The 27,540-nt window shown below is 41.6% G+C and overlaps 1 protein-coding gene across 1 annotated transcript in view; it reads left to right on the forward strand.

Annotated features, from left to right (window-relative positions):
- The window catches only part of PRKG2 (protein kinase cGMP-dependent 2), an 88,628-nt gene extending 71,826 nt beyond the window's left edge, over window positions 1–16,802 (forward strand). Inside the window, exons 12-18 of the mRNA XM_070948122.1 lie at window positions 530–619; window positions 3,323–3,464; window positions 4,587–4,750; window positions 5,869–5,991; window positions 10,886–10,948; window positions 12,490–12,556; window positions 13,863–16,802. Coding sequence (XP_070804223.1) covers window positions 530–619; window positions 3,323–3,464; window positions 4,587–4,750; window positions 5,869–5,991; window positions 10,886–10,948; window positions 12,490–12,556; window positions 13,863–13,958 — 745 coding nt within the window. The 3' untranslated portion in view covers window positions 13,959–16,802. The remainder of the gene's footprint in view (window positions 1–529; window positions 620–3,322; window positions 3,465–4,586; window positions 4,751–5,868; window positions 5,992–10,885; window positions 10,949–12,489; window positions 12,557–13,862) is intronic.
- Window positions 16,803–27,540: the final 10,738 nt, after the last annotated feature.

Here is a 27,540-nt window from a genome sequence, read left to right on the forward strand (position 1 = left end):
TCGTCATAAATGTGAGTCATTTGTCAAGCATCCGAATGTAAATCATATGACCATGGGGAAGCCGCAATGGTCATAAGTGTGAAAAATAGTCATAAGTCACTTTTTTCAGTGCTGTGGTAAGTTTGAATGGTCATTAAATGAACTGTTGCAAGTCGAGGACTAGCTGTATTATCCTCAACTGTAGATGGGTGATTTGAATCAGAATGATTTTTAATAACAAACTTTACGGAAGGGACACGTTTTCTCCTGAATTTCATGCAACCTCTCAATTTTGGCATTCTACAAATGACCTTATTCCACCAAGTTTTTAATCCTAGGTGATAATTTATGAATGTCCACCTTGGTTGGGTCAATAAATATTATGTTCTCGTTTTACCCAGAGACTCTAGATTTTGGGGGGTGTCAAAAGAATTGTTCCTCCATGCATCCGCAGTGCTATCGAAAATGTGATTATTGTTATGTTACATACATTTTATCTTCAAATAGAATTGTTTGCATGTTGTTTCTTTCTTTTTTTTACTTGCTTCAGGTTGTATCGCACCTTCAAAGACAACAAATATGTTTATATGCTCTTAGAAGCTTGTCTTGGAGGTGAGCTATGGAGCATCCTCAGGGACAGGTATTATTATTATTATTATTATTATTATTATTATTATTATCATTTTATTCATTTTTAAATTAAAAAATGGCATTGTAAAATGTCATAAAATTAAAAAAAGAGTGTAAAATGTGGAAGCCATACAATTGTACATAATTACAAAGTTGGAAATTTGCATTATAAAGAAATCAACATTGAAAGAATTTGGCCTTCAGTCAGCTGGATAACATGTGCTATGAAGTCATGACTGGGAAAAAAATATTGCCAAGCTGAAAGAGTTAATACTGATTGATCTAAATGGATCAAATGAGATTTTTTGAACAGTGGTCCTTTATGTAATGGGTTTTTTTAAAAAAAATGAGACTATGTTTGATTATAGGTACTGTGTTTCCCCGAAAATAAGACCCTGTCTTATATTTTTTTGAACCCTGAAATAAGCACTTGGCCTTATTGCCACGCGCTCAAAAGCCTGATTGGGCTTATTATCAGGGGATGTCTTATTTTGGGGGAAACAGGGTAGTTCTTGATTTACAACCATTTGTTTAGTGGCCGTTTGAAGTTTCAATGGCACTGAAAAAAGTGACTTATGACTGTTTTTCACACTTATGACCATTGCAGCATCCCCATGGTCATGTGTTCTAAATTCAGATCCTTGGCATGTATTTATGATCCGGGGCTATGTCATCCCTTTTTATGACCTTCTGACAGAGTCAATGGAGGAAGCCAGGTTTTCTTAACAACCTTGTTATTAAGTTGACAACTTTGTTGGTTCAGTTAATAACTGTGGCAAGACAAGTTGTAAAACAGAGCAAAACTTACTTGTCAACTGTCTTGCTTAGAAATGGAAAATTTGGGCTCAGTTGTGGTCGTAGGTTGAGAACTATTTGTAGTGGGAATCTGGATTGTTGATGAAATAATGATTTGTCTCAGTCTGCAATCTGTTCCTATGCAGATATACTTGGTACTAAATCTACTGAGGAAGGGACGCGGTGGCTCAATGGCTAAGACGCTGAGCTTGTCGATCGAAAGATCGGCAGTTCAGCGGTTCGAATCCCTAGTGCCACGAAACGGGGTGAGCTCCCGTTACTTGTCCCAGCTTCTGCCAACCTAGCAGTTTGAAAGCACGTAAAAAATGCAAGTAGAAAAATAGGGACCACCTTTGGTGGGAAGGTAACAGCGTTCCGTGTGCCTTTGGCATTTGGTCATGCCGGACACATGACCACGAAAACGTCTTTGGACAGCGCTGGCTCTTCAGCTTTGAAACGGAGATGAGTACCGCCCCCTAGAGTCAGAAATGACTAGCACATATGTGCGAGGAGAACCTTTACCTTTACCTTAAATCTACTGAGTGGAGTTTACTCCCAACAGTTGACCGTTGAATTTATTTTATTCATAAAACATAAAACGGTTTTTTCATTCTAAGTGACAAAAGGAAACACCGGATTAATATTTCAAGATACTATAAAATAGGGTAAACTACTTTGTTTTTCTGAACTTTTGAGAAAGAAAATGTCAATATGTATTTGCAAAAGCTAATGAGTAATTTTTCTAGCTAGTGGAAGAAATTCCCAATCTTGGATCCTAATATTATATATCTCAGGATCTGGATTGTTAGAGACTGATCAAGAAATGGATGTTAGAGTTATGATGACTGAAATTAACAATTCAAGTTTGATTGCTGTAAAAAAAAAAAAAAGCCAATTCCATGCTTGGAATCATTAGGAAGGAAATAAACTCAACAATTCAATTCTGTAATATTCTTGTATAAATATATTATATACATATATTATATACAAATATATATATATATTCTATGTGGCGAGATCACAATTGGAATTGGTTAGAAGACCAGAAAAGCAATAATCTAAAACTGAAAAAGGGCAATTCAAAATTCTTATGGATTAACAAAGACTACAGTGTCTGGGTTTTTTTGTTAGGAAGCTAAGGAATTTATGATACGAGTATTAAAAATTATCCATGATATATAAAATGTAGATCAATTTTTCCTTCTCACAATGTTCACTCATTAAAACTAAATTAAAACTAAATGTAGGGGAATGATTAAAGGAAGGGCATAATTAAATGACAGCACTTGCTTCCATCAGATGATGTGATAGCCACTAATTTAAACAGGCCTGAAGAAATTAATGAGAAAATGGATTATCAGTGTCTGCTAGACTTGAATGCTAAATAGCAACGTAGAATCATGATGGCCCTTTGAATATCATCTGCTGAGGAGGCCCAGGGAACAGGAAAAGGTTAAATGTCTTGAAGGTCCTTTTAGATTAGCGTCATCAGCTGATGATGGAAATAAGTAACTTTACAAGCAAGCATTCTCCCTCTTTCAACATCCTTCTCCTCCATGTTGACCCCAATGTTGACCTCCTGTAGGCTGTGAGGATAATTTTACCTCAACGGAGCTGATGATTTTGGGTATACACTAAATTACTTTATTGATGGTTTCTTCAGTTTTATTATGTTCATGATTTTTATTGAATCTCTTCAGAGTCTATTAAGACTGGAAGAGGAAAGGTTGAAAATAATTTGACAATGAAACCTTTCTTTCTTTCTTTCTTTCTTTCTTTCTTTCTTTCTTTCTCTCTCTCTCTCTCTCTCTCTCTCTCTCTCTCTCTCTCTCTCTCTCTCTCTCTCTCCCTCCCTCCCTCCCTCCTTCCCTCCCTCCCTCCTTCCTTCCTTCCTTCCTTTTTTTCTTTCTTTTTTCAGGGGTAGTTTTGATGAAACCACTACAAAGTTCTGTGTTGGCTGTGTGACAGAAGCTATTGAATATTTACATTCTATGAGTATAATCTACAGGGATTTGAAACCAGAAAATTTAATTTTGGATGCCCAGGGTTATATAAAGTTGGTAAGTTTTGTTTTTTAAAAAAAATATAAAGAATTACAGGGGCATTGCTAAGAGAAGGTTTTTTTGCATTTTGTATGCAGCCATTCAAAAACAAAAGTTTAAGAATCTTATATCTTTACACCTCTATGCTACTGAAAATAAGATCATTTTATCTTGAAGGTTAGGAAGAAGTATTATTGTGGATAGACATATATTGATTTATACTTACATGCTAACATAAATGCTTTTACAGTACATATTATTTCTCATTAGAAACAATCCTGACTCTTTGTTAAACTGGTAATGTATTTTCCTGTCAATTTTCCATGCACTAACAAGTTCCTGCAGCGTTCACATTTGATCAAAGCTATACAATGAAAAGGACATATATTGGGGATTTCAGATGTAGAATAGTAATGGGAATATTCTTTATTGCCCAAGAGATTGGACACACAAGGAATTTGTCTCTGATGCATAAGCTCTCTGTACATAAAAACAACAAAGTGGTAGGCCATAGATCATAAATCATAAGATACAATCGTAAATTATAAGATACAAACAACAAGTGATAAATCATAAGATACCAATAGGAGAAGTTAGTAGGAAAGATGAGAAAATGAGAAAGATAAGAAGGATAATAGCAACACAGCCCACTACATGGTTAAATAACTTTAGGCATAAGTCAATGCTTGCAGTCAAATCCCAATTACTAAGGACTGGTGGGAAAAGACAGCTGTTACTCTTCAGGTGCATCGGGTCTAGGATCCTGATTTGTGGGCGGTTAACTGTCCCATGCGGCCAGAGAGCTGGGACAAATTGTGTTTTGGCGAATGGGCTGGGCCAAAGGGCGTGGGGCGGAGGCCTGGAGGCCCATTGGCCAGGGTGAATGGTTTGGGGAGGGCCAGCCGAGGAGGAAAGCTGGAGGTAAATGGATGGAGGCGGGAGCCTGGAGGAAAAGGAGGGGCGGCCAAGGGTAGGCGCCTGAAGATCCCATTCCGGCATCTAAGTAGCCACTGTATGAGGAAGAATATTGAGTCCATCTCAGTAGGAGAAGTTCTCATAGTAGATGTTAGAAACAAGAACAATCAACCTGAGGTAAAACTGTCCAGTAACAACATCTTCTCCTACTTTTTGACCCACAAGGTTGACTTTGGATTTGCTAAGAAGATCAGAGCAGGGCAGAAGACCTGGACGTTCTGTGGGACTCCTGAATACGTCGCACCTGAAGTCATTCTGAATAAAGGCCACGATTTCAGTGTGGATTTTTGGTCCCTCGGCATCCTTGTGTATGAACTGCTTACAGGAAAGTATGTCCCGGGAGACCGGATTCTTCTGGCCCACATTGAGGGCCATATTGGGCTCATAGTGTGTGTGCTTATAAATGAGAGAGGAGCCCACAGCTCAAGGGTTCTCCTACATCTGGGTGGCCCCACGTTGATCCCTTTGTTTTCTAATCCGCTTCTTTGAGAATTTTTTACACTTCATCTTTGGGTGTGCAAAAAATAGAGAAGGATTGATATGGAAAAGTCCAGAAAGAAAAAGGAGTTGTAGATGAACCAGACTCTGCTCACCATCAGTTGCAATTGCTGATTGTGTCAACCCTGAAGCTGGCCTGACTGAGACTTCAGTGCTGACACACTGGAGAAAAGGGATAGCAAGGGGGGAGGAATAGAGATAGTTGGGGAGTTGTAGTCAAAACAAAATACTTTCTCTTGGGAACCAAGGACATTCCTGCATTTGTTCGGAAGGAGGGGACTGGAGTCACCTAGCAACTGGGCAGTATCCTGATTGGACAATGTGACTGATTGTTTTGAGAAAGTGGCAAACTTTTAATTTTAATTAGGTGAAAACCGCGGGAATATTCAGAGTTGGTTTTCACTAGCCTGTGCCAAAATGACATATCCAATAAACCTATTCTTTGAGGACTTTGCCTGCCTCAGAGTTTTGTTTGCTATGAGTACTTGGAACCCTGACAGATTGTTTTTTCTCAAGATGTGGGGTGCCCTTTGTATGGCAACTATTCCTCAGCTGCGCTTCGTAGCAAGGTTGCCAAAATTGTAGCCCATCAGTCTTACTTATCCCTCCTTTGAAGGGATAGGGCTTCTCTTAACAACTCTGGCAAGAAAGGTCGTACAATGGGTGAAACATACTTAACGACTGTCTCATTTAGCAACAGAAAATTGGGGCTCCATTTTGGTCGTAAGTTGGGGACTTCCTGTAACATCCCCCCCCCTAAAAAGTCTCTATAACATAAAACGCAGGTTATGAGAAAACCAGTTTGTGATAAATCACAATCCTGTCTTTGTTTAGAACAGCCTAGCACCTGGGGAAAAGATGCTTAGGTCCAACACACAATTTCTTTCTTCATAACCATGTATTTTCTCTCCCTCCCCTTCCTTCAATTTTGAAATGACACCTACTCAAGTCCTCCCTTTACCGGAGTCGATCAAATGATGACCTACAATTTGATTTTAAAAGGTGTTGAGAGACTGGATTTTCCCAGAATAATAACCAAGCGCCCTGAGGATTTGATTCGGCGGCTTTGCAGGTGAGAGAAGAGCAATTGTGTTGCAGAGGTGTGAGAAGAATAATTGAGCAAGGTAGTATTTCCTTGAACGCTCAACGTCCAGCCAGATTTTAATCCAAAAACTTATGTTTGTTGGTGTTATTCAGCAGTGTAATTCCATACCGATCTATTTAGACCAGTGGTTTTGCTGGCTGGGGAATTCTGGGAGTTGAAGTCCACCCATCTTCAAGCTGTCAAGGTTGAGAAACACTGATTTAGACCAAGGTCCAGAGGTGGGTCTCAGCAGGTTCTGACCAGTTCTGGAGAACCATTAGCGGAAATTTTCAGAGAACCGGTAGTAAAAATTCTGACTGGCCTCACCCCCATCTATTCTCTGCCTCCCAAGTCCCACCTGATCGGGAGGAAATGGGGATTTTGCAGTAACCTTCCCCTGCCACACCCATCAAGCCACACCCACAGAACTGGTAGTCAAAAAATTTGAAACCCACCACTGCCAAAGTCCCATTGTTATCAGTGGATATCTCACCCGGGATGTGTTTTAATTTATGTAGCCTGCCTTCCTCAAACTAGCAAACATGAGATATCTTATCTCTTCAGATGAGTCCATAAAACTCTTAGGAATTACGCAGAGAAATTTACATCCTCTTTTAATCCTTTAAAAGAGGATGTAAAAGTTTAATTTCACTGCAGTTTCATTATATTGTTAGTGACCCAGAGTCATTCGATATGAGTTGGGTGATAAAAGAAAGGAAAGGAAGGAAGGAAGGAAGGAAGGAAAGAAAAGGAAAGAAAGAAAGAAAGAAAGAATGAAAGAGAAGGAAGGAGAAAGAAAGAAAGAAAGAAAGAAAGAAAGAAAGAAAGAAAGAAGAAAGAGAAGGAAGGAAGGAAGGAAGGAAAGAGAAAGAAAGAAAGAGAAGGAAGGAAGGAAAGAAAGAAAGAGAAAGAGAAGGAAGGAAGGAAAGAGAAAGAAAGAAAGAAAGAAAAAGAAGGAAGGAAGGAAGGAAGGAAGGAAGAAAGAAAGAAAGAAAGAAAGAAAGAAAGAAAGAAAGAAAGAAAGAAAGAAAGAAAGAAAGAAAGAAAGAAAGAAAGAAAGATCAGTACAGGTAGTCCTTGACTACATTCACTTAGTGACTGTTTGAAGTTACAACAGCACTAAAAAAAGTGACCCATGACCATTTTTCATCCTTATGATTATTGCAGCATTGCTGTGGTCATACGATCAAATTCGGATACTTGGCCACTGACTCACATTTATGACCTCACACTGCAAGTTGCAGTGTCCTGGGATCTTGTGATTCCCTTTTGTGACCTTCTGACTAGCGAAGTCAATGGGAAAACCAGATTCACTTCACAACCGTGTTACTAACTTAACATCTGCAGTGTTTCGCTTAACAACTGTAGCAAGAAAGGTCATAAAATGGGACAAAACTCACTTAACAACTATATTCCTTAGCAACGGAAATTTTGGACTCAATTGCAAGTCGAGGACTACCTGTAGGAATTTTATTATCCCCTCCAAATCTCTTTCTCTCTCTCTCTCTCTCTCTCTCTCTCTCTTTTTTTTTTTTTTTTAATTTGATTTATATGCCGCCCTTCTCCGGAGACTCAGGGCGGCTTACAATGTGCTAAGCAATAGCCTTCATACTTTTGTATATTTATACAAAGTCAGCTTATTGCCCCCACAAACTGGGTCCTCAATTTACCTACCTTAGAAAGGATGGAAGGCTGAGTCAATCTTGAGCCTGGCGAGATTCGAACCTGCAGTAATTGCAGACAGCTGTCTTAATAACCAGCTTAATAACAGGGTGCCTTAAACCACTGTACTACCAAGGCTCTTTTTTTATCTTTTCTATCTATGACATGTCTCCATGTCATAACCAGCTAACTTGTATGGCTTCTCTGTGGAGGTTAAATATTTTGGGTGAATTGCTAGCAACTAGTAGCTTGGCTTTAAAACTGAGCACTTAAGTAAGGCTTGTAAACCATTTTAATGTGTATTCTGCAAAGAAGCATAGTAAGAATTAAAGACGGAATTGCTGAGATCGTGGCCTCAGATGACCTCATGGTCTGAAGGCCCCAAAAATGATTGTTCTCTTGGAAATATTGCATGGAATTCTGTCATAAAAGAAAAGAACAGAACACTAAGAAAAACAGAAAGATCTAAGAGTATTTCATTCTTGTCATCAGAGTGGTTTTTTTTTGGAATCTAATACAGGTAGTCCTTGACTTAACGTTCATAATCGGGACTAGAAATCTGGTCATAAGTCATTACGGTCATAAGTTGAGGCACCCACATGACCTGAAGTGTTTCTCTGACATTTTTCATCATAGGCAGTCATTTAAGCAAATGTAGCAGTCATTAAGTGAATCCACTCTCTTGAATGCCATATTTTTGCTAAAAATTAGCAAAAAAAAAAAAAAAAACGTTGCAAATCGTGTTTACCTGATCACAGGTGTTGATGAGTGGTTCAACTATTTACGAAAGCAGTGAGGTGCTTTAGAGGCCATAAAGAACCTGTTTGGTGGCCATCATAAATGTAAACAGTCATTAAGTGACAGGTCATTAGTCAAGGACTATCTCTATAATACCTTCAGCAGAATTACTTGCTGTTCTGTTCCCATCCTTCAAACAGATTGGACATCATAAATCTTCATTTCTGCCGCCTTGAATGAAGTTTCACGTAATCACACCCGCAGTCTCCTGCTTTTAATTAACCTACAGCAATTTTAATTATATATATGGATCATGGGAAGCTTTGGGCTGTCAAGCCAGTAATGTGCAAGGAAGCTGTAAATCAGCCTTGTGGATCACTTTTGGCTGTTACAAATTAATATCTGATTATTTGAGGGCCTATGTGGGAACTGCTCCAGACACATTGAGATATAATTGCCCTAGCACTTACTCAATAAGTCATTACATTTAATCCTGTGACTAGAAGAGGGTTTTTCTTTTTTTTTTTTCAAATGACCAGCAAGCTTGGACTTTGAGATTCCTCCAACACTTTGTGAAATAAAGAACCTGCAGCTGGACTAAACTACTTTTTCTTCACATATCTGACTCGCTGGTTTTCAGTATGCAAGGATTATTTCTGTATATACAGTAGTGGCCAAAATTGTGGAAACCTTTTGGGAAAAGTGTATTTTTGAGGTTTGATGGCTAATAACACCACTTTTTTGGGGGGGAGTTTCAAGATAATCATATTCCACTGCTGGAATGGCCTGGGAATAGCCCAGACCTTCACCCAATGGAAAATCTATGGATCCGACTAAAGAAACTTGTTAGTCAGAAGCAACCCAGCAATAAAACCCAGTTAATAGAAGCCATCATTCAATCTTGGTTTCACATGATAACAGCTGCAGAACTAAAAGACTTGGTTCACTCCATGGGAAGATGTTATAAGGCCATAATTCATGCTAAAGGTTACCCAACTAAGTATTAACTGACATGATAATAATTTTTGTATATCTCGTTTTTTCCTACGTGTTTCACTTTTCTTCTTTATACTGTAACTGCTATTCTAATAGCAAATCCTTCATAAAAGTTATTGCATTACACTCTTGATTAAATTATTTTTCCATTGATATATAATTTTATGGTACTACTCCAAAAAAACCCTGGTAGCTAATTTTAGAAAACACACTTTTCCCAAAAGATTTCCACAATTTTGGCCACTACTGTATATGGGCAATTCTTCTGTTTTTATGAAGAGACGTATTTAATCATTTAACAAAGAATTAGATTCCTGGAGAATAAGGCTATTAATGGGCAATGGTCCATGCCAATTCTCTAGTCACCCATGTACACCAAAACCATCAGTGAAACGTGCAGATTTCTTTATGTTTTCAAGTTCCATGCTCCTTCCACACAGCAGGTACAGCATCTGAAATACCTGCTCAAACTTTCACATATGCCCACCAGCCAAAATGACTAGAGATCAGAGGTGGTATTCAGCCGGTTCGGGCGAATCAGTAGTGGAAATCGCAGGTGGACCTGCTCACCCGCCCCAGCTCTATGACATCCTATTTAGCCACGTTGTTGAGGCCGGGCATATGCACGGAAGGTGTACACGCAAGCAAAGTGCATGCACAGAAGGCCAGATGCATGTGCGGGAGGCACCCATGCGCGGGGCGAACCAGTGGTAACAAAATGTGAAACCCACCGCTGCTGGAGATCCTTCAGCTGCCCTACAGATTATCCATGGATAGCAGGGGTGAAATGCTACCGGTTTGCACCAGTTCGGGAAAACCAGTAGTAATAAAAGCTATCGGTTCGGGCAAACTGGTAGTTAAAAAAAAGCTACCAGTTCGTCTGAACCGGTATTTCTGACGATCAGCTTCCTGCTTTCTAGCGAATCTAAATCACGTGGCACAGCCGTTACCCCCCCCCCCTCACTGTTCTACTTACCTTCTTAAGCCTCCTTTTTCTGTGGGAAGCCTGCTGGCATGCACTGCACATGCAGGCGCATATCATGCATTTGGCGCGCAGTGCGCATGCATGGGCAGTGAACTGGTGGCAAAGCACGGAGGATTTCACCACTGATGAATAGTACAATGTATGTTCAAGTGTTAAACCTCTATTGGGAAAACACCCATTTTAGCTTCCAAGTGCCTTTGCGCCAGTCACTTGTTTGGAGCCCAGTTGACCTCAGTTATTGGGTAAGAAAAAATAAGGAGACATCCCCTTCAGCTCCCAAAGGAAGATAGAATATAAATAATAATAACCATGGCAATAATAATCCACAGTAAACTGATCCACTCCCAACTACCTTTATCCTGCAAATCAAATAGGAGATACTCAGGTCTCTGAGATTCACAAGGAAATCAATTACCAAGTTGTGCAAATAGTTTCTAAATTATGAAGTGTGTACTCATTGTCTTACTCTCTCTCTGTTTCTTACCCACAAATATACAATAGACAAAGTCCTACAGAGAGATTAGGAAATCTGAAGCATGGAATCCATGACATTAAGAGGCACAGGTAATTTTTATTTATTTATTCATTCGTTCGTTCCTTTGTTTGTTTCCTTATATGTTTATTTGTTGGTTTATTAAATTTATTGGCAGCCCATCATACCGCAGGGCAAAGATTTAAAGATTTGCATAGTAATCGATGAAGAGTTTGACTGTACATATAAGTTCTCTTATTTTACTGCTGCCATTGCTTTTAATGCTTTAAGATAAATAGTGGGTAACTGTGGCCCTCAGGCCAAATTAACAGTCAGGCTAATTTCATATACAGTATATCTTGGCCTTAATACATATCCCAAATGCAGGAGACCAGTGAAAATTACTGGATAGACCAGTGGTCGGCAACCTTAAACACTCAAAGAGCCACAAAGGTCCTAACCAGAAGTCCCTCGTTTAATTCTGGAGCCAACTAGAAGTCCAGTTCCCCCACCATAGAGTCTCCTAGCCAATGGTGAAATCTAAAATTTGTTACTACCGGTTCTGTGGGCATGGCTTGGGGGGGGGGTAATGTGACTGGGTGGGCGTGGCTTTTTTTTTTTTTTTTTACTTTTAAAACCATTTTCGTAAAATGGTGCAAAATTCACTTTATCAACAATCTCACTTAGCAACAGAAATTTTGGGCTCTATTGTGGTCGTAAGTCGAGCATTACCTATCCCTTGGACTTTGCAAGATTTTGTTAAAGTAGCCTTAGAATAAAGTAGAATTAGCTCATCAATTCATGTTTCCTCTAGCTAGAAAAGCTGATTATCAATCCTGCAAGACTGAAGGTATAAATCTCGCATCATCGCTTTTAGCTCTGGTAAAAAGAGTTTCTTTCTCCACCCAATAGGCAGCTTCAGGCTCTACCACCTCTTATCTAATCTATCCCTAGATAGGATCCCTTCCCCTGTTTCTCACAATCATTCCCACGTACCATTGTAGCAGTCCATTGGTAGATGTAGTAGGGCAGACAGATTTGGGGGTGTCGCAGGGAGGAAGGGCCTTGTTTATTACGGACCCTTGACCGATGACAGAACACTGCAGCCCTTGAACACAAAAAAATATTCTCCAACATCCATCCCTGCTTTAAGAATGAATGTCAGGGTTCCAAGTAACACCCCACAACCAAAGAAGACTCCGAGGCTTGAAGTTCCTCAAAGTTCCATTTTATTAGAGATGTCGTATTGGCACATCTGGGAAAACCCGAATCTGAAAGCTTCCAAGTTTTCCACACCCAAAAGAAAATCCAAGTCCCTGCCCAGCACCCACACATCCATCACATGGTCCAAGCCAAGCACCATCCCAACAGGAGATGTCTCCCAATCAAACCCCTCCAGGTGCAGGGCAAGACTCCTTGACTCTCTGAGAAAGGAATGTTATTATGACTATATATCTCCCCGGCTCCATACAATCCCCCCTCCCAATTTCCCACAGCAGTAAATGTGGCAGGCCTGAAGGCCCAGTGCAAAAGATGGCTTCCAGGCCTGACAGATGCAGTGGCAGGTTTCTTTGGGACTATAATTATGAAACCAGTTAAATAACCCTCTTGCTGTTGTGACTTTCCATTCTAGGTGGCTGAATGGTTTTAATTGGGAAGGACTCAAAGCAATGAAGTTATCATCACCCCTTAAAAGAGAGGTACTCAATCAGTCCCTTTTAAATGAATGCATGCACAAGCCAGTGCCTTATTTTTTTTAAAACCAGGAACAATATTCCTGGAGTTCTCCTTTAAAATGTGTGTTATGAAGATGCAATGGGGGTTCTGTCCCCCCACCCCCACACTAATCTGGGTCAATGGGGATGGAGTCAGTGCACTGGTGAAATGTAAAATTCGTTACTACCGGTTCTGTGGGCGTGGCTTGGTGGGGGATAATGTAACTGGGTGGGAGTGGCCACTTTTTTTTTTTTAAAGAAAAAAAATGCTTTTAAAAGCCTCTGACAATCAGGCAACTCAGCTGGGATCGTCAGAGCCTTTTAAAAGCATTTTTTTCTACAACTTCTTCGGCCAAAGAGGTTGTAGAAAAAATGCTTTTAAAAGGCTCTGATGATCCCAGCTGAGCCGCGTGATCATCTGAGGCTTTTTTTTTACTTTTAAAAGCATTTTTTTGGCCAAAGAGGTTAGAAAAAAATGCTTTTAAAAATAAAAAAAAAAGCCTCTGATGATCGCGCGGCTCAGCTGGGCATGGGGGGTGGGGGCAGGGATTTTTGCTACCGGTTCTCCGAACCACCCGCCACCATCACTACCGGATCAGGCGATCCAGTCCAAACCGGAAGCTGACAGCCCGGGTTCAAGACCCAAGCACCACGTGATGGGGTGAGCTCCCGTTACTTGCTCCAGCTCCAGCTCCTGCCCACCTATTAGTTCAAAAGCATGAAAATTCAAGTAGACAAACAGGTACCACTTCAGTGGGAAGGTAACCCTTCTGGGCACCTTTGGCATATAACCACGCTGGCCACATGACTATGGAAAAAAAAATACTTCCTGACAACGCTGGCTCCCTCGGGCAAGAAGCAGAGATGAATACCCTAGAGCAGTGATGGCTAACCTTTTCCAGACCGAGTGCCCAAAGCGCACATGTGCGCCCGAACCCCCAAAATGCAATGCACATGTGGGCCCCCACACCCCCGCATGTGGGCCCCTCGCATGCACCCCATCCCCCGCACATACATGTGTGGCCCCTCGCATACGCCCTGCAGGCATGCACATGCATGCACGCACCACGCCCCCTCCGTATGCACGGCAGAGACTCAAAGACCAGCTATCCGCGCGTGCATGCACGGCAGAGCTGAACTGGGGCAACGGCTCGTGTGCCCACAGAGAGGCACGACACCTCTGGCACGTATGCCATAGATTTGCCCTCACAGCCCTAGAGTTAGACACAACTGCACAAGGAAACATTTAACCTTTACTTCAAGTATGCTTATACTGTTAACTATTTTATAGCTTTCAGGTCCTATGGACTACAGCCACTTCGACCGATATCCACCCGAACAAGGAGTTCCACCCGATGAACTTTCAGGCTGGGATAAAGATTTCTAAGAAGACGGCTAGTGATGTAATTGTCCTCCCTCACGGATTGTCTGCAGTGATTGTACACGTACTTGTTCAGAGCACAGCCGAGATGCGTTGAAATTGCATTTAAAATTCAAAGGGCCACGGATCGCTCTCTAATTTCCTCTGTAAATTCCCAACACGAAGTATTGCGTTGTGAAGCTATGCCTTCTGAGCAGCAGAACGGAAGGGGACTGGTGACTAGCAGCTTAACGCCCTGCTAAATTACGATCTAAATTCCACATTCATCTCCTTCGGAAGTGTGTGTGTGTGTGTGTATGTGGCCCATGTATTACATCAGCATCTCTGCTGTGATGTGCTTTGCATAAAATGCCACTGTGAGCAACCTTGGATCAGAGATTAGAAACGTAGGAAGGTGAGGGGAATTCTGGAAAGAGAGTAGCATTTAAAGAGCTTTGTGAAGGTCTCGGTGTCAGTTTTCCATCATCTTCCCGGATAAATGAAACCCGTTCTTAAAGGTGAATGACTCCTGAAAACTAAAACGTGCCTCTAAAATCTTGTCCCTTGAAAAAAAAAAAAAAATTAAGGTGTGTTATTCTTACAAAAACACAGGTGTAAAAATGCAGAGAAGAAAAATATATCAATGCCAAAAAAAGAAAGACGAAAGTAGTAAAAACTAAATGTACAGTACATGCATAGACATACACATGTATTTGACTTATTTTCCATATATGACGTGAGTGTGTACCTCCTACAGACACACACGAATGCATTCACATTTTCACAGAAAAGTTCTATTTCTATTATTTCTATTCTAGTTTCTACAGTATTTCTATTATTTCAGGGAGGAATGAATCAATGCAGTTGTACAAAGCATTTGATGACCAATTAGACTTTCAGGACGAAATTCAATTGTTACTGAACAATTATGTCCATAAATAGTCATTTCTATATGTTTCACTTAATCCTGTAAAGCTATGAACAGAGATTTATGTTTATAGGTAGTTTTTTGACACAATGTTTAAAAATGGAATAGATATGAACTGTAATAGAATTATGTTTTTAAAAAGTTCGACTTTTGGGGGGAACCCTTTGCCGAGTCCCCCTGAGTGGGAATCTTTTCTGAACTCCATAGTATTTTTAAATCTTTTCTTAATCCTTGCTTCCTTTTTTTCTAGACCTGCCAATATCTAATCTCCCAACTGCATGTACCTAAACGGGGTCATGCGCAGGCTATGGTCAAGAAAAGTCAAGATGGATTGGATATGACAGTGCAGTACCCAAGCTCCACCTGCTTTTTACACGAATCACAAAATCAACACACACTGCAAAGAGGCAGAGCGTTAATTGCAATGGTGGGTTGCCAGCAGTTCGCCCCCAGTGGTGGGTTCCTCCCGGTTCGGTCCGGTTCGGCTGAGCCAGTAGCGGTGACGATATGACGTCACCGAACCGGTTCTTCCCCCACCCCCGCCCTCCCCCCCCACCCCCCCACGTTATTCTTACCTTTTATTTGGTCCCACCCCCAATCTGTTGCTGCCTCCTGAGTCCCAGCTGATGACTAGAGGGAAAAAAACTGTTTAAACTCTTGCCGCGGGGCTTCAAAGGGCCGTCCTACAGCTGATCAGTGTTACAGGAAACAAATGAGTCGGGTCGTAAGTGCAAGGACTGGTAGTAAGTGTGAGGACCTTCTAGAAATGACTCTGACCAGCTAGCCACGCCCACCTAGTCACATGACCTCCAAGCCACACCCACAAAATAAGCCACGCCCACAGAACCGGTAGTAAAAAACATTAGAACCCACCCCTGTTCGCCCCAGATCGGGCAAACCAGTGGTGGCAGCGGGAGGCTACGCCCACCCGCTAGGACGCTTCTGCGCATGTGCAGAAGTGTTGTGCACGCAAGCGCCCACGAGCAAAGCAGTAGCAACGGGATTTGAAAACTACCACTGGTTAATTGTCCTGTTATGTCCAGCATTTTGAAGATTTTGACCATACTCTGCAGACACCCCTACAGCTAAGGCTGCTTTCCTTGATAATGATGATCAGCGTTATCTTACTGGCCCACTGTGATCTCTTTTCAGAGCTTTTAAGTATTCTTTTTGGGGGATGATTTATAGGTAACTCACTCACACAATGGAGCAAGACTCAGATTATTTGGAATGCAAGCACAACGGCCCCATTTATAAAAACAGAAGTCCCTGTTTGTTTTGGGTTTTTGTTTTTTTTTAAAAAAGAAAAGTTTAGTCTTCCAGTTTTAGAATATGAACAAACTGATCCGAATGGGTAATCAAGGATTTTATTTTGTGGTAAAGCAGTGGCTTGAATGTAGGACTTACAGCCAGGGATCATCGGATGGATCCTAAGTCTGCATCCTAGCAATTAGCATCATATAGTTGACATATAAGTGATCCATCAGGATTCTAGACCGAATCTTTGTGGAACCCTCTACATCGGGGGTGGGGGGTGTTTCAAACTCGATTTCATTGAGGGCCGCATCAGGGTTGTGTTTGACCTCAGGGGGGGGTGGATTTGGTGTGGGCAGGGTAGGCGTGGCCAGCTTGACATCACCCGTGTCGGTGCTTGTGGCGGCCCGAGCGCTCTGCCAGCAAAATCGGGCTCCCAAGCTCCGTTTTCAGCTGGGACGGCTTCCTGCAACCCTCTGCCAGTGAAAACGGTTTTTTGCTGGCAGAGGCACTGAGGGCCGGTCCTTTGCTGTTCCCAGGGCGGCCCTGCGGGCCAGATCAAAGCACCCCGCAGGCCTTGAGTTTGTCACCCTTGCTCTACATGGAGATGCTAAGGAAATGAAGCTTGGATTGTTTGTAGCAAGCACTTTATGGTCGATCAAATAAATGGATCCTTCCTGATCTAGTGGTTCCACAAAATAATGGGGTGGGGGGGGAGGGGGGCAATTCTGCACTTTTACAGAAATGGTATTTCCAGATAAATGATCTCAGGTGATTGGGCTGCAAAGCACCTCTGCTCGTTGAATGTAAACGGTATATTTCCATCCAGTGTAATTCAGTTTTATTTAGATTCTCCCAAATAGGGATGGTTTTCCCAAATGGCCATTTGTCATCCTGGCTGGGCCTAATGGGAAACTGGCCTCAGCAACGTTTGCGAGGCTACAGAAGTCTCTCATTTTGATTTAAAGGAACTCTCTAGATGCCATCTGGCACCCATTAGTTATACCAAAGACTGCACATTGTCACCAAGACATCTCTTAATTTTTGCCCTGTTTTTGGATCTTTTCAAAATGTAAAGGCTGTAAAATATTTTTTTAAACCAACAAAAAGTGCTTCCCCTCTATTTATTTGTATATAAAGGCAATCTTGACTCATGTAGGTTTGAGAATATTTTTAACGAACATAGGAAAGGCCAATTTTACCGCACAGTATAGAGAGCAAGAGACAGCCCTTGTCCCTTTTAATATCTGTCAAATGCATTGATTTCTTTGTGCGCCTAAATAAATCTGTTCTACAACATCTTGCATTCCGTCGGGTTGTATTTTTCAATGTGATCATAAAGAGGAAGACAGCCCCGGCTTCTGGCACATTGCTGTCTCCCCCAGACGTGCTGACGTCAGTGGGAACTTTCCTGCAAATTAATGCAAATGAAGAGTTGTGAAAACCCCGGGCTGAAAATGGGTAAACAGCCTTTCACCCAATGGCGGATAGGCGTTCAGTCAAGCTTCCCATGCACTTTCATGATAAAAGATGAAAGACAAGATGTGGGTAGTCCTCAATTTACGACCATTTATTTTATTTTATTTTATTTTATTTCGTCCAGCATGTATTTGATAACAGATACAAGTGTAAACATAATTATGAATAGAATTCTTTATTGGCCAAGTGTGATTGGACACACAAGGAATTTGTCTTGGTGCATACGCTCTCAGTGTACATAAAAGAACAGATACGTTCATCAAGAATCATAAGGCACAACACTTAATGATAGTCATAGGTTACAAATAAGCAATCAGGAAACAATATCAATATAAATCGTAAGGATACCAGCAACAAGTTCGTATATATTCAAGAATATATGAAATGGATACAAATAAAAGGGAACATTAGGACAGGGACGGTAGGCACGCTGGTGCTCTTATGCACGCCCCTTAAAGACCTCTTAGGAAAGGGGTGAGGTTTACAGTAGATAGTCTAAGGTTAAAGTTTTGGGGGTTTGGGGAAGAAACCACAGAGTCAGGTAAGTGCATTCCGGGCGATAACAATTCTGTTGCTGAAGTCGTATTTTCTGCAATCAAGTTTGGATCGGTTTACCATGAGTTTATCTATTGTGTGCTCTTGTATTGTTTTGGTTGAAGCTGAAGTAGTCATTGACAGGTAGGACATTGTAGCAGATGATTTTATGAGCTATGCTTAGGTCAGACCGAAGACGGCGAAGTTCTAAGTTGTCTAAGCCCAAAATTTTAAGTCTGATGGCATAAGGTATTTTGTTGCGAGCAGAGGAGTGGAGGACTCTTCTCGTGAAATATCTCTGGACTCATTTGATTGTATTAATGTCCGATATGCAGTACAGGTTCCAGACAGATGAATTGTATTCAAGAATTGGTCTGGCAAATGTTTTGTAAGCCCTAGTTTGCAGTTCAATATTACCAGAGAAGAAGCTTCACAAGATTAGGTTAACAACTCTTAATGCTTTTTTAGCAATGCTGTTACAGTGAGCTCTGGCACTTAGATCATTTGAGATGAGTACTTCAAGGTCCTTGACAGTGAGTACTATCATAACTATAAACAATCACTAAACCACTAGTCGTAAGTTAAAGACTACTTATCTATGAGAGACTAATACTACTCTATAAAGCCTTAGTAAGACCACACCTAGAATACTGCATCTAGTTTTGGTCACCACACTATTAAAAAGATGAGACTCTAGAAAATGTGCAGAGAAGAACAGCCAAGATGATTAGGGGACTGGAGGCTAAAATATGAAGAACAGTTGCAGGAACTGGGCACGGCTAGTCTAGTGAAGAGAAGGACCAGGGGACATGTAATAGCAATGTTCCAATATTTGAGGGGCTGCCACAGAGAGGAGGGGGCCACCTGAAGGCCAGACAAGGAATAATGGATGGAAACTGAAGGAGAGATTCAACCTGGAAATAAGGAGAAATTTTCTGACAGTGAGAGCAATCAACCAATGGAACAGAAGTTGCCTTCAGAAGTTGTGGGAGCTTCATTCCTGGAAGCTTTCAAGAAGAGACTGGACTGCCATCTGTCAGAAATGGTGTAGGGTCTCCTGCTTGGGCGGGGGGTTGGACTAGATGATCTACAAGGTCCCTTCCAACTTTGTTAATCTGTAAGTAAGACACATTCTCCATAGCATCTAAGGGCAGGATAAAAAAGCAATGGGTAGAAGCTCATCAGAAGGAGATCCAATCTGGAAATAAGGAGGAATTTCCTAACAGTGAGAACAATTAACCAATGGAACAGCTTGCCTGCCAAAGTTGTGAGTGCTCCATCATTGGAGGTTTTCAAGTAAAGATTGGACAACCATTTGTCCCAGATGTGGTGTTGGACCAGAAGACCTCCAAGATCCCTTCCAGCCTATGATTCTAAGAACCTATTCTAAATTACCTGGAAAGATAAATGCACTCCTGGTTAATATTTTAGCTCCACTGGAGGGGTAATGTTGGCCTATTGTGTATGAAGGTTGTTAGAAGCACAAGATAACGTGTGAAACACTTTACCCAAAGCTGAAATAATACAGGAATTGTAAATGAACTCTGAAGAGTCACCATCTTTCCGTTTTCCTCATTTTTCACTAAAATATTCCTAGAGTAAAGTGATGGTTCCATTAAAATCAGTAGGGTTTTGCTTCCACAAAGAAGACTATTTAGAACTGTGAATGAGAAGCAGTTACTTAGAGGAACTATTATTTTAGTTCTGGGGCAGCCTAAAGAACAGCGGCAGGTTTTCAATATTCTTATCACTGGTTTGCCCGCGCGTGCATGCTCGCTTCGCATGCGCGCTCGCCTTCCGTGCATGCGCCCGGCCTTCCATGCATGCCCTCTGCTCGCTCGTGCATCTTCTGTGCATGTGCCTGGCCTGGAAAACATGCCTAAATAGGACATCATAGAGTCAGGGCAGGGGGGCTGGCTCACCCACAATCTCCGCTACTGGTTTGCTTGAACTGGTACGAACCGGCTGAATTCCACCTCTGCTAAAAACCCTTGTCTGGACTAATTTGTCCATGGGGGGTTTCCTCTTAGCTGAGTAGTACAAAAAAAAAAAAAAATGATAGCTTGGCTATCATAAAAAAAAGCCAACACAGTTCTGGGCTGCATAAACAGAGGGATAGAATCAAGATCATGTGAAATGTTAATACCACTTTATAATGCCTTGGTAAGGCCACACTTGGAATACTGCATCCACTTTTGGTCGCCACGATGTAAAAAAAGATGTGGAGACTCTAGAAAGAGTGCAGAGAAGAGCAACAAAGATGATTAGGGGACTGGAGGCTAAAACGTATGAGGAACGGTTGCAGGAACTGGGCATGGCTAGTTTGATGAAAAGAAGGACGAGGGGAGATATGATAGCAGTGTTCCAATATCTCAGGGGCTGCCACAAAAAAGAGGGAGTCAAGCTATTCTCCAAAGCACCTGCGGGCAGGATAAGAAGCAATGGGTGGAAACTAATCAAGGAGAGAAGCAACTTAGAACTAAGGAGAAATTTCCTGACAGTTAGAACAATGAATCAGTGGAACAACTTGCCTGCAGAAGTTGTGAATGCTCCAACACTGGAAGTTTTTAAGAAGATGTTGGATAACCATTTGTCTGAAGTGGTGTAGGGTTTCCTGCCTGGGCAGGGGGTTGGACTACAAGACCTCCAAGGTCCCTTCCAATTCTGTTATTCTATTCTATTCCCTGGTAAACCAGCACAGCCTCAGTCATAGACCTGAGATGTCCAAATACTCAAAATCCAGTAAGAAACTCTAAGGCAGGGGTATCCCGACTTTGGCAATTTTAAAGACTGGTGGACTTCAACTCCCAGAATTCCCCAGCTTTTTCAAAAGCAACTGGACTTTCTTTTGTTTTTCCTTGAAGACCTCTTAATTCTGATCCAAGAAGCTTCTTCAGTTCTGATTCCAACTTCCTTCGGAACCGAAGAAGATTCTTGGATGAGAAGCGAAACACCTTCAAGGAAAAACAAAAGAAAGCCCCATTGTCTTTTGAAAAAGCTGGGGAATTCTGGGAGTTGAAGTCCACCAGTCTTAAAAGTTGCCAAAGTTGGACACTCCTGCTTTAGAATTTCTTACTGGATTTCAAGTCCGGTTGCCTTTTTTTTTTTAAAAAAAAGCACCTTTGGGACATAGCAAAGCTCCCCATAACATCCAATTCTCAAGCATCCAATATTGATTTGGATCGTCTTCTGTGTATTCCAGAAAGAGAGATTTAATGTACATATACAGAATTCAAGTCCCTTTGTCCTTCTAAGAATCTGAATGCCATTTGAATAGCCTAGAGCAGGGGTCTCCAGCCTTGGCAACTTTAAGCCTGGCGGACTTCAACTCCCAGAATGCCCCAGCCAGCAAAACTTTAAGCCTGGCGGACTTCAACTCCCAGAATTCCACAGCCAGTTTTGCTGGCTGGGGAATTCTGGGAGCTGAAGTCCGCCAGGCTTAAAATTGCCAAGGTTGGAGACCCCCTGGCCTAGAGGACAAGTAACATGGATCTTACTGCTAAATAAATACTGGTATGTGTAGATAAGCATTATCCCAAATTAGACCTACACAGTATTTTTGAGCTTTCCCCATTATTCCTCCCTTTGTCGTTTTAAACAGCTATTATCTTACATTTGGGTGAAAACCTTTAATGTACCTTGAAAATGTAAAGAAAAGAGAACTTTTCATCTCTTGAAGACCTTATCTATATAAAGATTTTTATTTTTTCCATTTTGAAAAAGGTTCAGTCCTTCTTTCCCATTTCATTCTGCATTTTGATGGAGTAATGGAGCGTGAAGTGCTTCCTTCTCACAAGCCTGTCCTTTCTGATGAGTCATAAAACTAGCCATCGTTTTCATTGGAGTCTCTCCAATCACTTGCTTCACAAGAACTGGATCAATTTTGAAATCCACTTTAGAGCCTTTGCTTTCAGCCTTTTCTCATCAGGTTTCCTCGGAGTGACTCAGCCCTCGCTGTGCAGATACCTTGGCTATCGGTCCTGACATGGTTGACTGTGGAAATAGATTATCTTCATAGCTGAGGGTGGCGGTGGGGTGGGGAGAAATATCTTGAGGATGTTGATCGGCTGTTAAAATCGGATGAGTCTAGTCTAGTCACTCCAAACATTAGCTTAAATCAGGGGTGTCAAACTCAAGGCCCGTGGGCCGGATCTGGCCAGTGGTGGGATTCAAATAATTTAACAACTGGTTCTCTGCCCTAATGACTGGCTGGGTGGGTGTGGCCAGGGGTGGGTGTGGCCAGGGGTGTGTGACAGGCAGCACTCGGCCTCCTGCACCCCCCTGGGAGCAAAAATGGGCGGTGGGGGGAGATGTGCTTCTCCCCCTGCACCCCGTTTTGGGCCTAGGAGGCCTCCCTGAAGCCTCCTGGGAGCAAAAATTGGCCGCACCCCTCCCCAAGTACCATTTTGGGCCTAGGAGGCCTCCCTGCACTTACCTGGGAGCCAAAATGGGGCACGTGGGGACTCCTGGAAAGGGTGGGGAGGGGAGGGGAAGGACCAGCCAGCAATTTAACTATCAGTTCGCCCGAACCAGCTGAATCCCACCACTGGATCTCGACCTTGGGGCCACCCTGGAAACAGCAAAGGACCGGCCCCCGGTGCCTCTGCCAGCGAAAACATGGGCCCTCCCGAGCTCTGTTTTCACTGGCAGAGGGTTGCAGGAGGCCATTGCATCCAGAAATGGAGCTCGGGAGCCCGTTTTCACTGGCAGTCCCCTTGGGCTGCCATAGGCGCCCCCGACATGAGTGACGTTGAGCTGGCCACGCCCTCTGCCCCTCCCCCCAAGGTCAACCACAACCCTGATGTGGCCCTCAGTGAAATCGAGTTTGACACCCCTGCCTTAAAGTTTACATCCGAAGCCTCTTTATGTAGGGAAACCGGATTGTTTTGTGGTACATGATCATCATGGAAGGCAGTGAATTGTGAGCTTGTGATGCAGTCGAGGAATATGATGGCCTCCGGAGCATTTTAGTGCCAATGAAGAATGAGGGTGAAAGACAGGGTGATTAGCTGTCAGCTGCTGTCTCATTTTCTGTTCTCTAGATTGCAATTCAATCTACCTGGAGGAACAAGGGGGCTAGGAGTAATATTGTGTAAAAGAAGAGAGAGCGGAGAGAGTGGAGTTAAGAAAGTAATCAGTTTGGAGTCCTTATGTTGCCACAAGCCTTGGTGGCGCAGCGGACTAAAGCGCTGTTAAATAGCACTTAGCTGCCATCTGCCTGCAATTACTGCAAGTTCAAATCTCACCAGGCTCAAAGTTGACTCAGCCTTCCATCCTTCCGAGGTAGGTAAAATGAGGACCCGGATTGTGGGGGCAATAAGCTGACTTTGTATAAAAAGAACACCGCTTGGGGGGCCCGAAAGCCCTACTAAGCCGGTATATACAAAAGTATGAAGGCTGTTGCTTAACGCATTGTAAGCCGCCCTGAATCTCCGGAGAAGGGCGGCATATATCAATCGAACCAATAAATAAATAAATAAATAAATAAATAAATAAATAAATAAATAAATAAATAAATAAATAAATAAATAAAGTCCAGCCTCCCTTGGATGGCGTTAACTTTTATCTAGCACCAATTTGCTAATAACTCTTAGTTGACTAGAAGATTCTTGTGTATAGACTTGAGCAGTAAATCTTCTGAACTGTAGCTTAACAGGTAAGCCTGTTTTTTTTCACACTGGACCTATTGGTTTCCATTATATAAAAATGGAATTAAGAAGCCCAACCTGTGCTCAGCCATGAAAGGGAACCCATGGCTGTTGTTACACAATAAAAGTCACAAAATTCTTAGGCTTCTGCTTTCCAGCCTGGTGGCGCCTTAAAATTTTATTGATTTGCACAGTTGCATGATACTCAGTGGTGGGTTTTAATTTTTTTTACTACCAGTTCTGTAGGTGTGGCTTGGTAGGCGTGGCAGGGGAAGGATACTGCAAAATCCCCATTCCCACCCCACTCCAGGGAAAGGTTACTGCAAAATCCCCATTTCCTCCCGATCAGCTGGGACTCGGGAGGCAGAGAATAGATGCGGGTGGAGCCAGTCGGAGGTGGTATTTACCGGTTCTCCAAACCACTCAAAATTTCCGCTACCGGTTCTCCAGAACTGGTCAGAACCTGTTGAATACCACCTCTGATGATACTCTTCCTTCCTTCTCTGCTCTCAAGAGCGTTAACTTCGCTCATTTTAAGTTAATTTGGGTAGCATAATGAACGAACGAACGAATGAGGGAAGGGAGCAAAGAACGAAAGGGAGTGAGGGAATGAAGGAAGAGGGAGGAAGAGAGGGAAGGGAGAGAGGGAGGGAATGAAGGAAGGAAGGGAAGGGAAGGAGGAAGGAACAAAGGAAATTAATGTGGGCATCTGTGCTACAAATACATATCCTGAATACAAGGGTGGGCAAACAGGAATGAATCAGCAATTGAAAGTCTTATAGGATTTCTGATGAGATCTTCTGTTTGGATTTAATTATTAGATACTAAGCAGATTGCCAAGAATGGAGAGGTGGACATTCACACCCTCATCCTGACTTAACACTAATTATATACAGGAAATCTTCACTTGGCTCTTGAGAATTTCTCTTAAAATTATCTCCCTCTTAAAAAAAAAATGAAAGCAAATTCTCTTTCATCAAATTGGATCTAAACTGTTTTTGTTTTTTAAAAAAAAAATTCTGAGAGGAGAAAAGATATCAGGAGATCTCTTTGATATAGTGGTAACACTGTTTTCACCAGTTCCAAATCTAGAGTGAAAATGAGTGAGATCTGGGGGGGGGGGCGAAAAAGGGTTTGTGGAAACTGTGAGTTTTTGGGGAGAATGGGTGTAGATATTTTGACACACCCGGTCCTTAACTGGCAACAATACTTGGCAATGGGGCATACACAGGGGTGAAATGCTCTGAAGTCTGCTACTGGTTTGCTTCACATGTGCATTTGCGTGTATGTGCGCTAAATGCGTGCTTTACGTGCATCACAGGCCCTACTGCGCAGTGCTGAAAAAGGATTAAGAAGCCTTTTCTGAGTCTTCACAGGTAAGTGGGGGAGGGAAACAGCTGTGCCGCATGATTTAGATTCGCTAGAAAGCAGGATTCCCTACTTTCTAGTGAATATAAATTGCGCAGCATAGCTGATTGTCACACAGCTGATCGTTGGAAATACCAGTTCGCCGGAAACAGTAGCATTTTTTTACTACTGGTATGGACAAACCGGCCCGAACCTGGGCATACATCATCCTGTTACCCCTATCATTGTTCCTATCACCCATCTCCTCCCACTTATGACTGTATGACTGTAACTTTGTTGCTTGAGTCCTTATGATTTATATTGATTGTTTCCTAGTATGATTTGATTGCTTACTTGTTCCCTATGACTATCATTAAGTGTTGTACCATATGATTCTTGACAAATGTATCTTTTCTTTTATGTACACTGAGAGCGTATGCACCAAGACAAATTCCTTGTGTGTCCAATCACACTTGGCCAATAAAGAATTCTATTCTATTCCATTCCATTATTCTATTCCATTCTAATATTATTTTCTATTCTATTCTTCCATTCCATTCTATTCTATTCTATTCTATTCTGTTCTGTTCTGTTCTGTTCTGTTCTGTTCTGTTCTGTTCTGATGAATGACAAATGAAGAAAACAATCAAATCCTTTAAGAAGAGCTGTAATGTTTTGAAGATCTTAGTTACTTTATCTTCAAAAAGAACTGAACTATAACTCCATCAGTTCTGGAAAACTGCAGCCATGTACTTACCTTTAGGTACCCAAGTAGCTGATGATTACAAAAAAAAAAATCAAGCAATCTGACTTTCCCCATAAAATTGGAAATGCTTTTTGGTTAGTCCTTACAACTTAGTGAAACTAAACCAATTGTTTATGAGCCGTGGTGGCGCAGTGGTTAGAGTGCAGTACTGCAGGCTATTTCTGCTGCCTGCTGGCTGCCTGCAATTTGGCAGTTCAAATCTTACCAGGCTCAAGGTTGCCTCAGCTTTCCATCCTTCCAAAGTCGGTAAAATGAGGACCCAGTTGGTTGGGGGCAAGAGGCTGACTCTGTAAAACCGCTTAGAGAGGGCTGTAAAGCCCATTCCCAGTAGTTATATACCAACCAACCAACCAACCAGAGATAATGATTTAAAGGAAATCCTCATTTACAAATCCAGGAAAAAGGATAGAGTAATAAGGATGAATCGAGTGTGAACTGAGCTCGATAAATCACACCAATTTACTGGCGACGCCAGTAAATTCGCCAAATAAATCTTTACGGTGTGTTTTCACTGGACGTGGAAAAACCAATCCATTTCACTTTCACTCAGGTTCTGCTTTTCCTCCCACTTTAAAATAATTCTATCCTGCTAATGCGGCACTTTGAGATTATTATTTTTTTAAAGGGTATATAAAAAGTCATGCATGACTTTGTACTCTTGTTTCAATACATGCAAATATATAATTGGCAAATATACATATACAGATATGTACGCAAGATATTCATGTTATCATATTTCTATTTATCTATGTGGCTTCTGATGTCTGCATTGCAATAGTGTTGTTGTTTTTTCTTTTTAAATTTTGATTTCCACTCTGGCTTTCATTCAGGAGTTCAAGGGAAGGTAGATAGTAAGTACTCTCTCTGCCTATTTTCCCTGCCACATCAGGGACGTGAAGTGAGGTCAAGATTGGGAGGAACTTGCTCCAGTCCTATAGTTAGAATAGATAAGAACTTGTAGTAGAGAATTAGAATGCAAAATTACAAATGTTTTAAAATATCGTTTCAATTCTGCATATAGGTAGTTCTCCACTTATAAGCATTTGTTTAGTGACCATTTGAAGTTACAACTGCACTGAAATAAGTGACCTATGACCATTTTCACATTTATGACCATTGCAGCATCCCCATGGTCACATGATCAAAATTTGGACGCATGTATTTATGATGGCTGCAGTGTCCTGGATTCATGTGATCACTTTTTGCGACCTTCTGACTACCAAAGTCAATGGAAAATTCACTTAACAACCATGCTACTAACTTAAAACAACTTCAATGATTCACTAAATTGGGGCAAGAAAAGTCATAAAATGGTGCAAAACTCACTTAATGATTGTCTTGCTTAGCAATAGAAATTTCAACTCATGTGGTCATAAGTCAAGGACTACTAGTATTTGCCCAGGAAGTTTGAATTAGGTAGCTTAGAATTAATACAGAAACACAAAAAAAATATACTTCCACACATCCCTCTTTTTAACAACTGCGGACTGCAGTGATTTTGTCACAAATATTTTTCATGGTTACTAGAAAATAAACAAGGATCCTAAACTTCATGCTATGCTGTTTTTCAAAAACATAACCTTGTGCACAATAATATGCAGTGAGGAAAAAAAGCATTGTTAACTAAAGGAGAGAAACAAACAAATCAGACAA

Source organism: Pituophis catenifer, unplaced genomic scaffold (assembly GCF_029215685.1).
Source record: "Pituophis catenifer annectens isolate HBS135680 unplaced genomic scaffold, rPitCat1.0.hap2 SCAF_8, whole genome shotgun sequence".
In the NCBI taxonomy this organism is placed as follows: Eukaryota; Metazoa; Chordata; class Lepidosauria; order Squamata; family Colubridae; genus Pituophis; species Pituophis catenifer.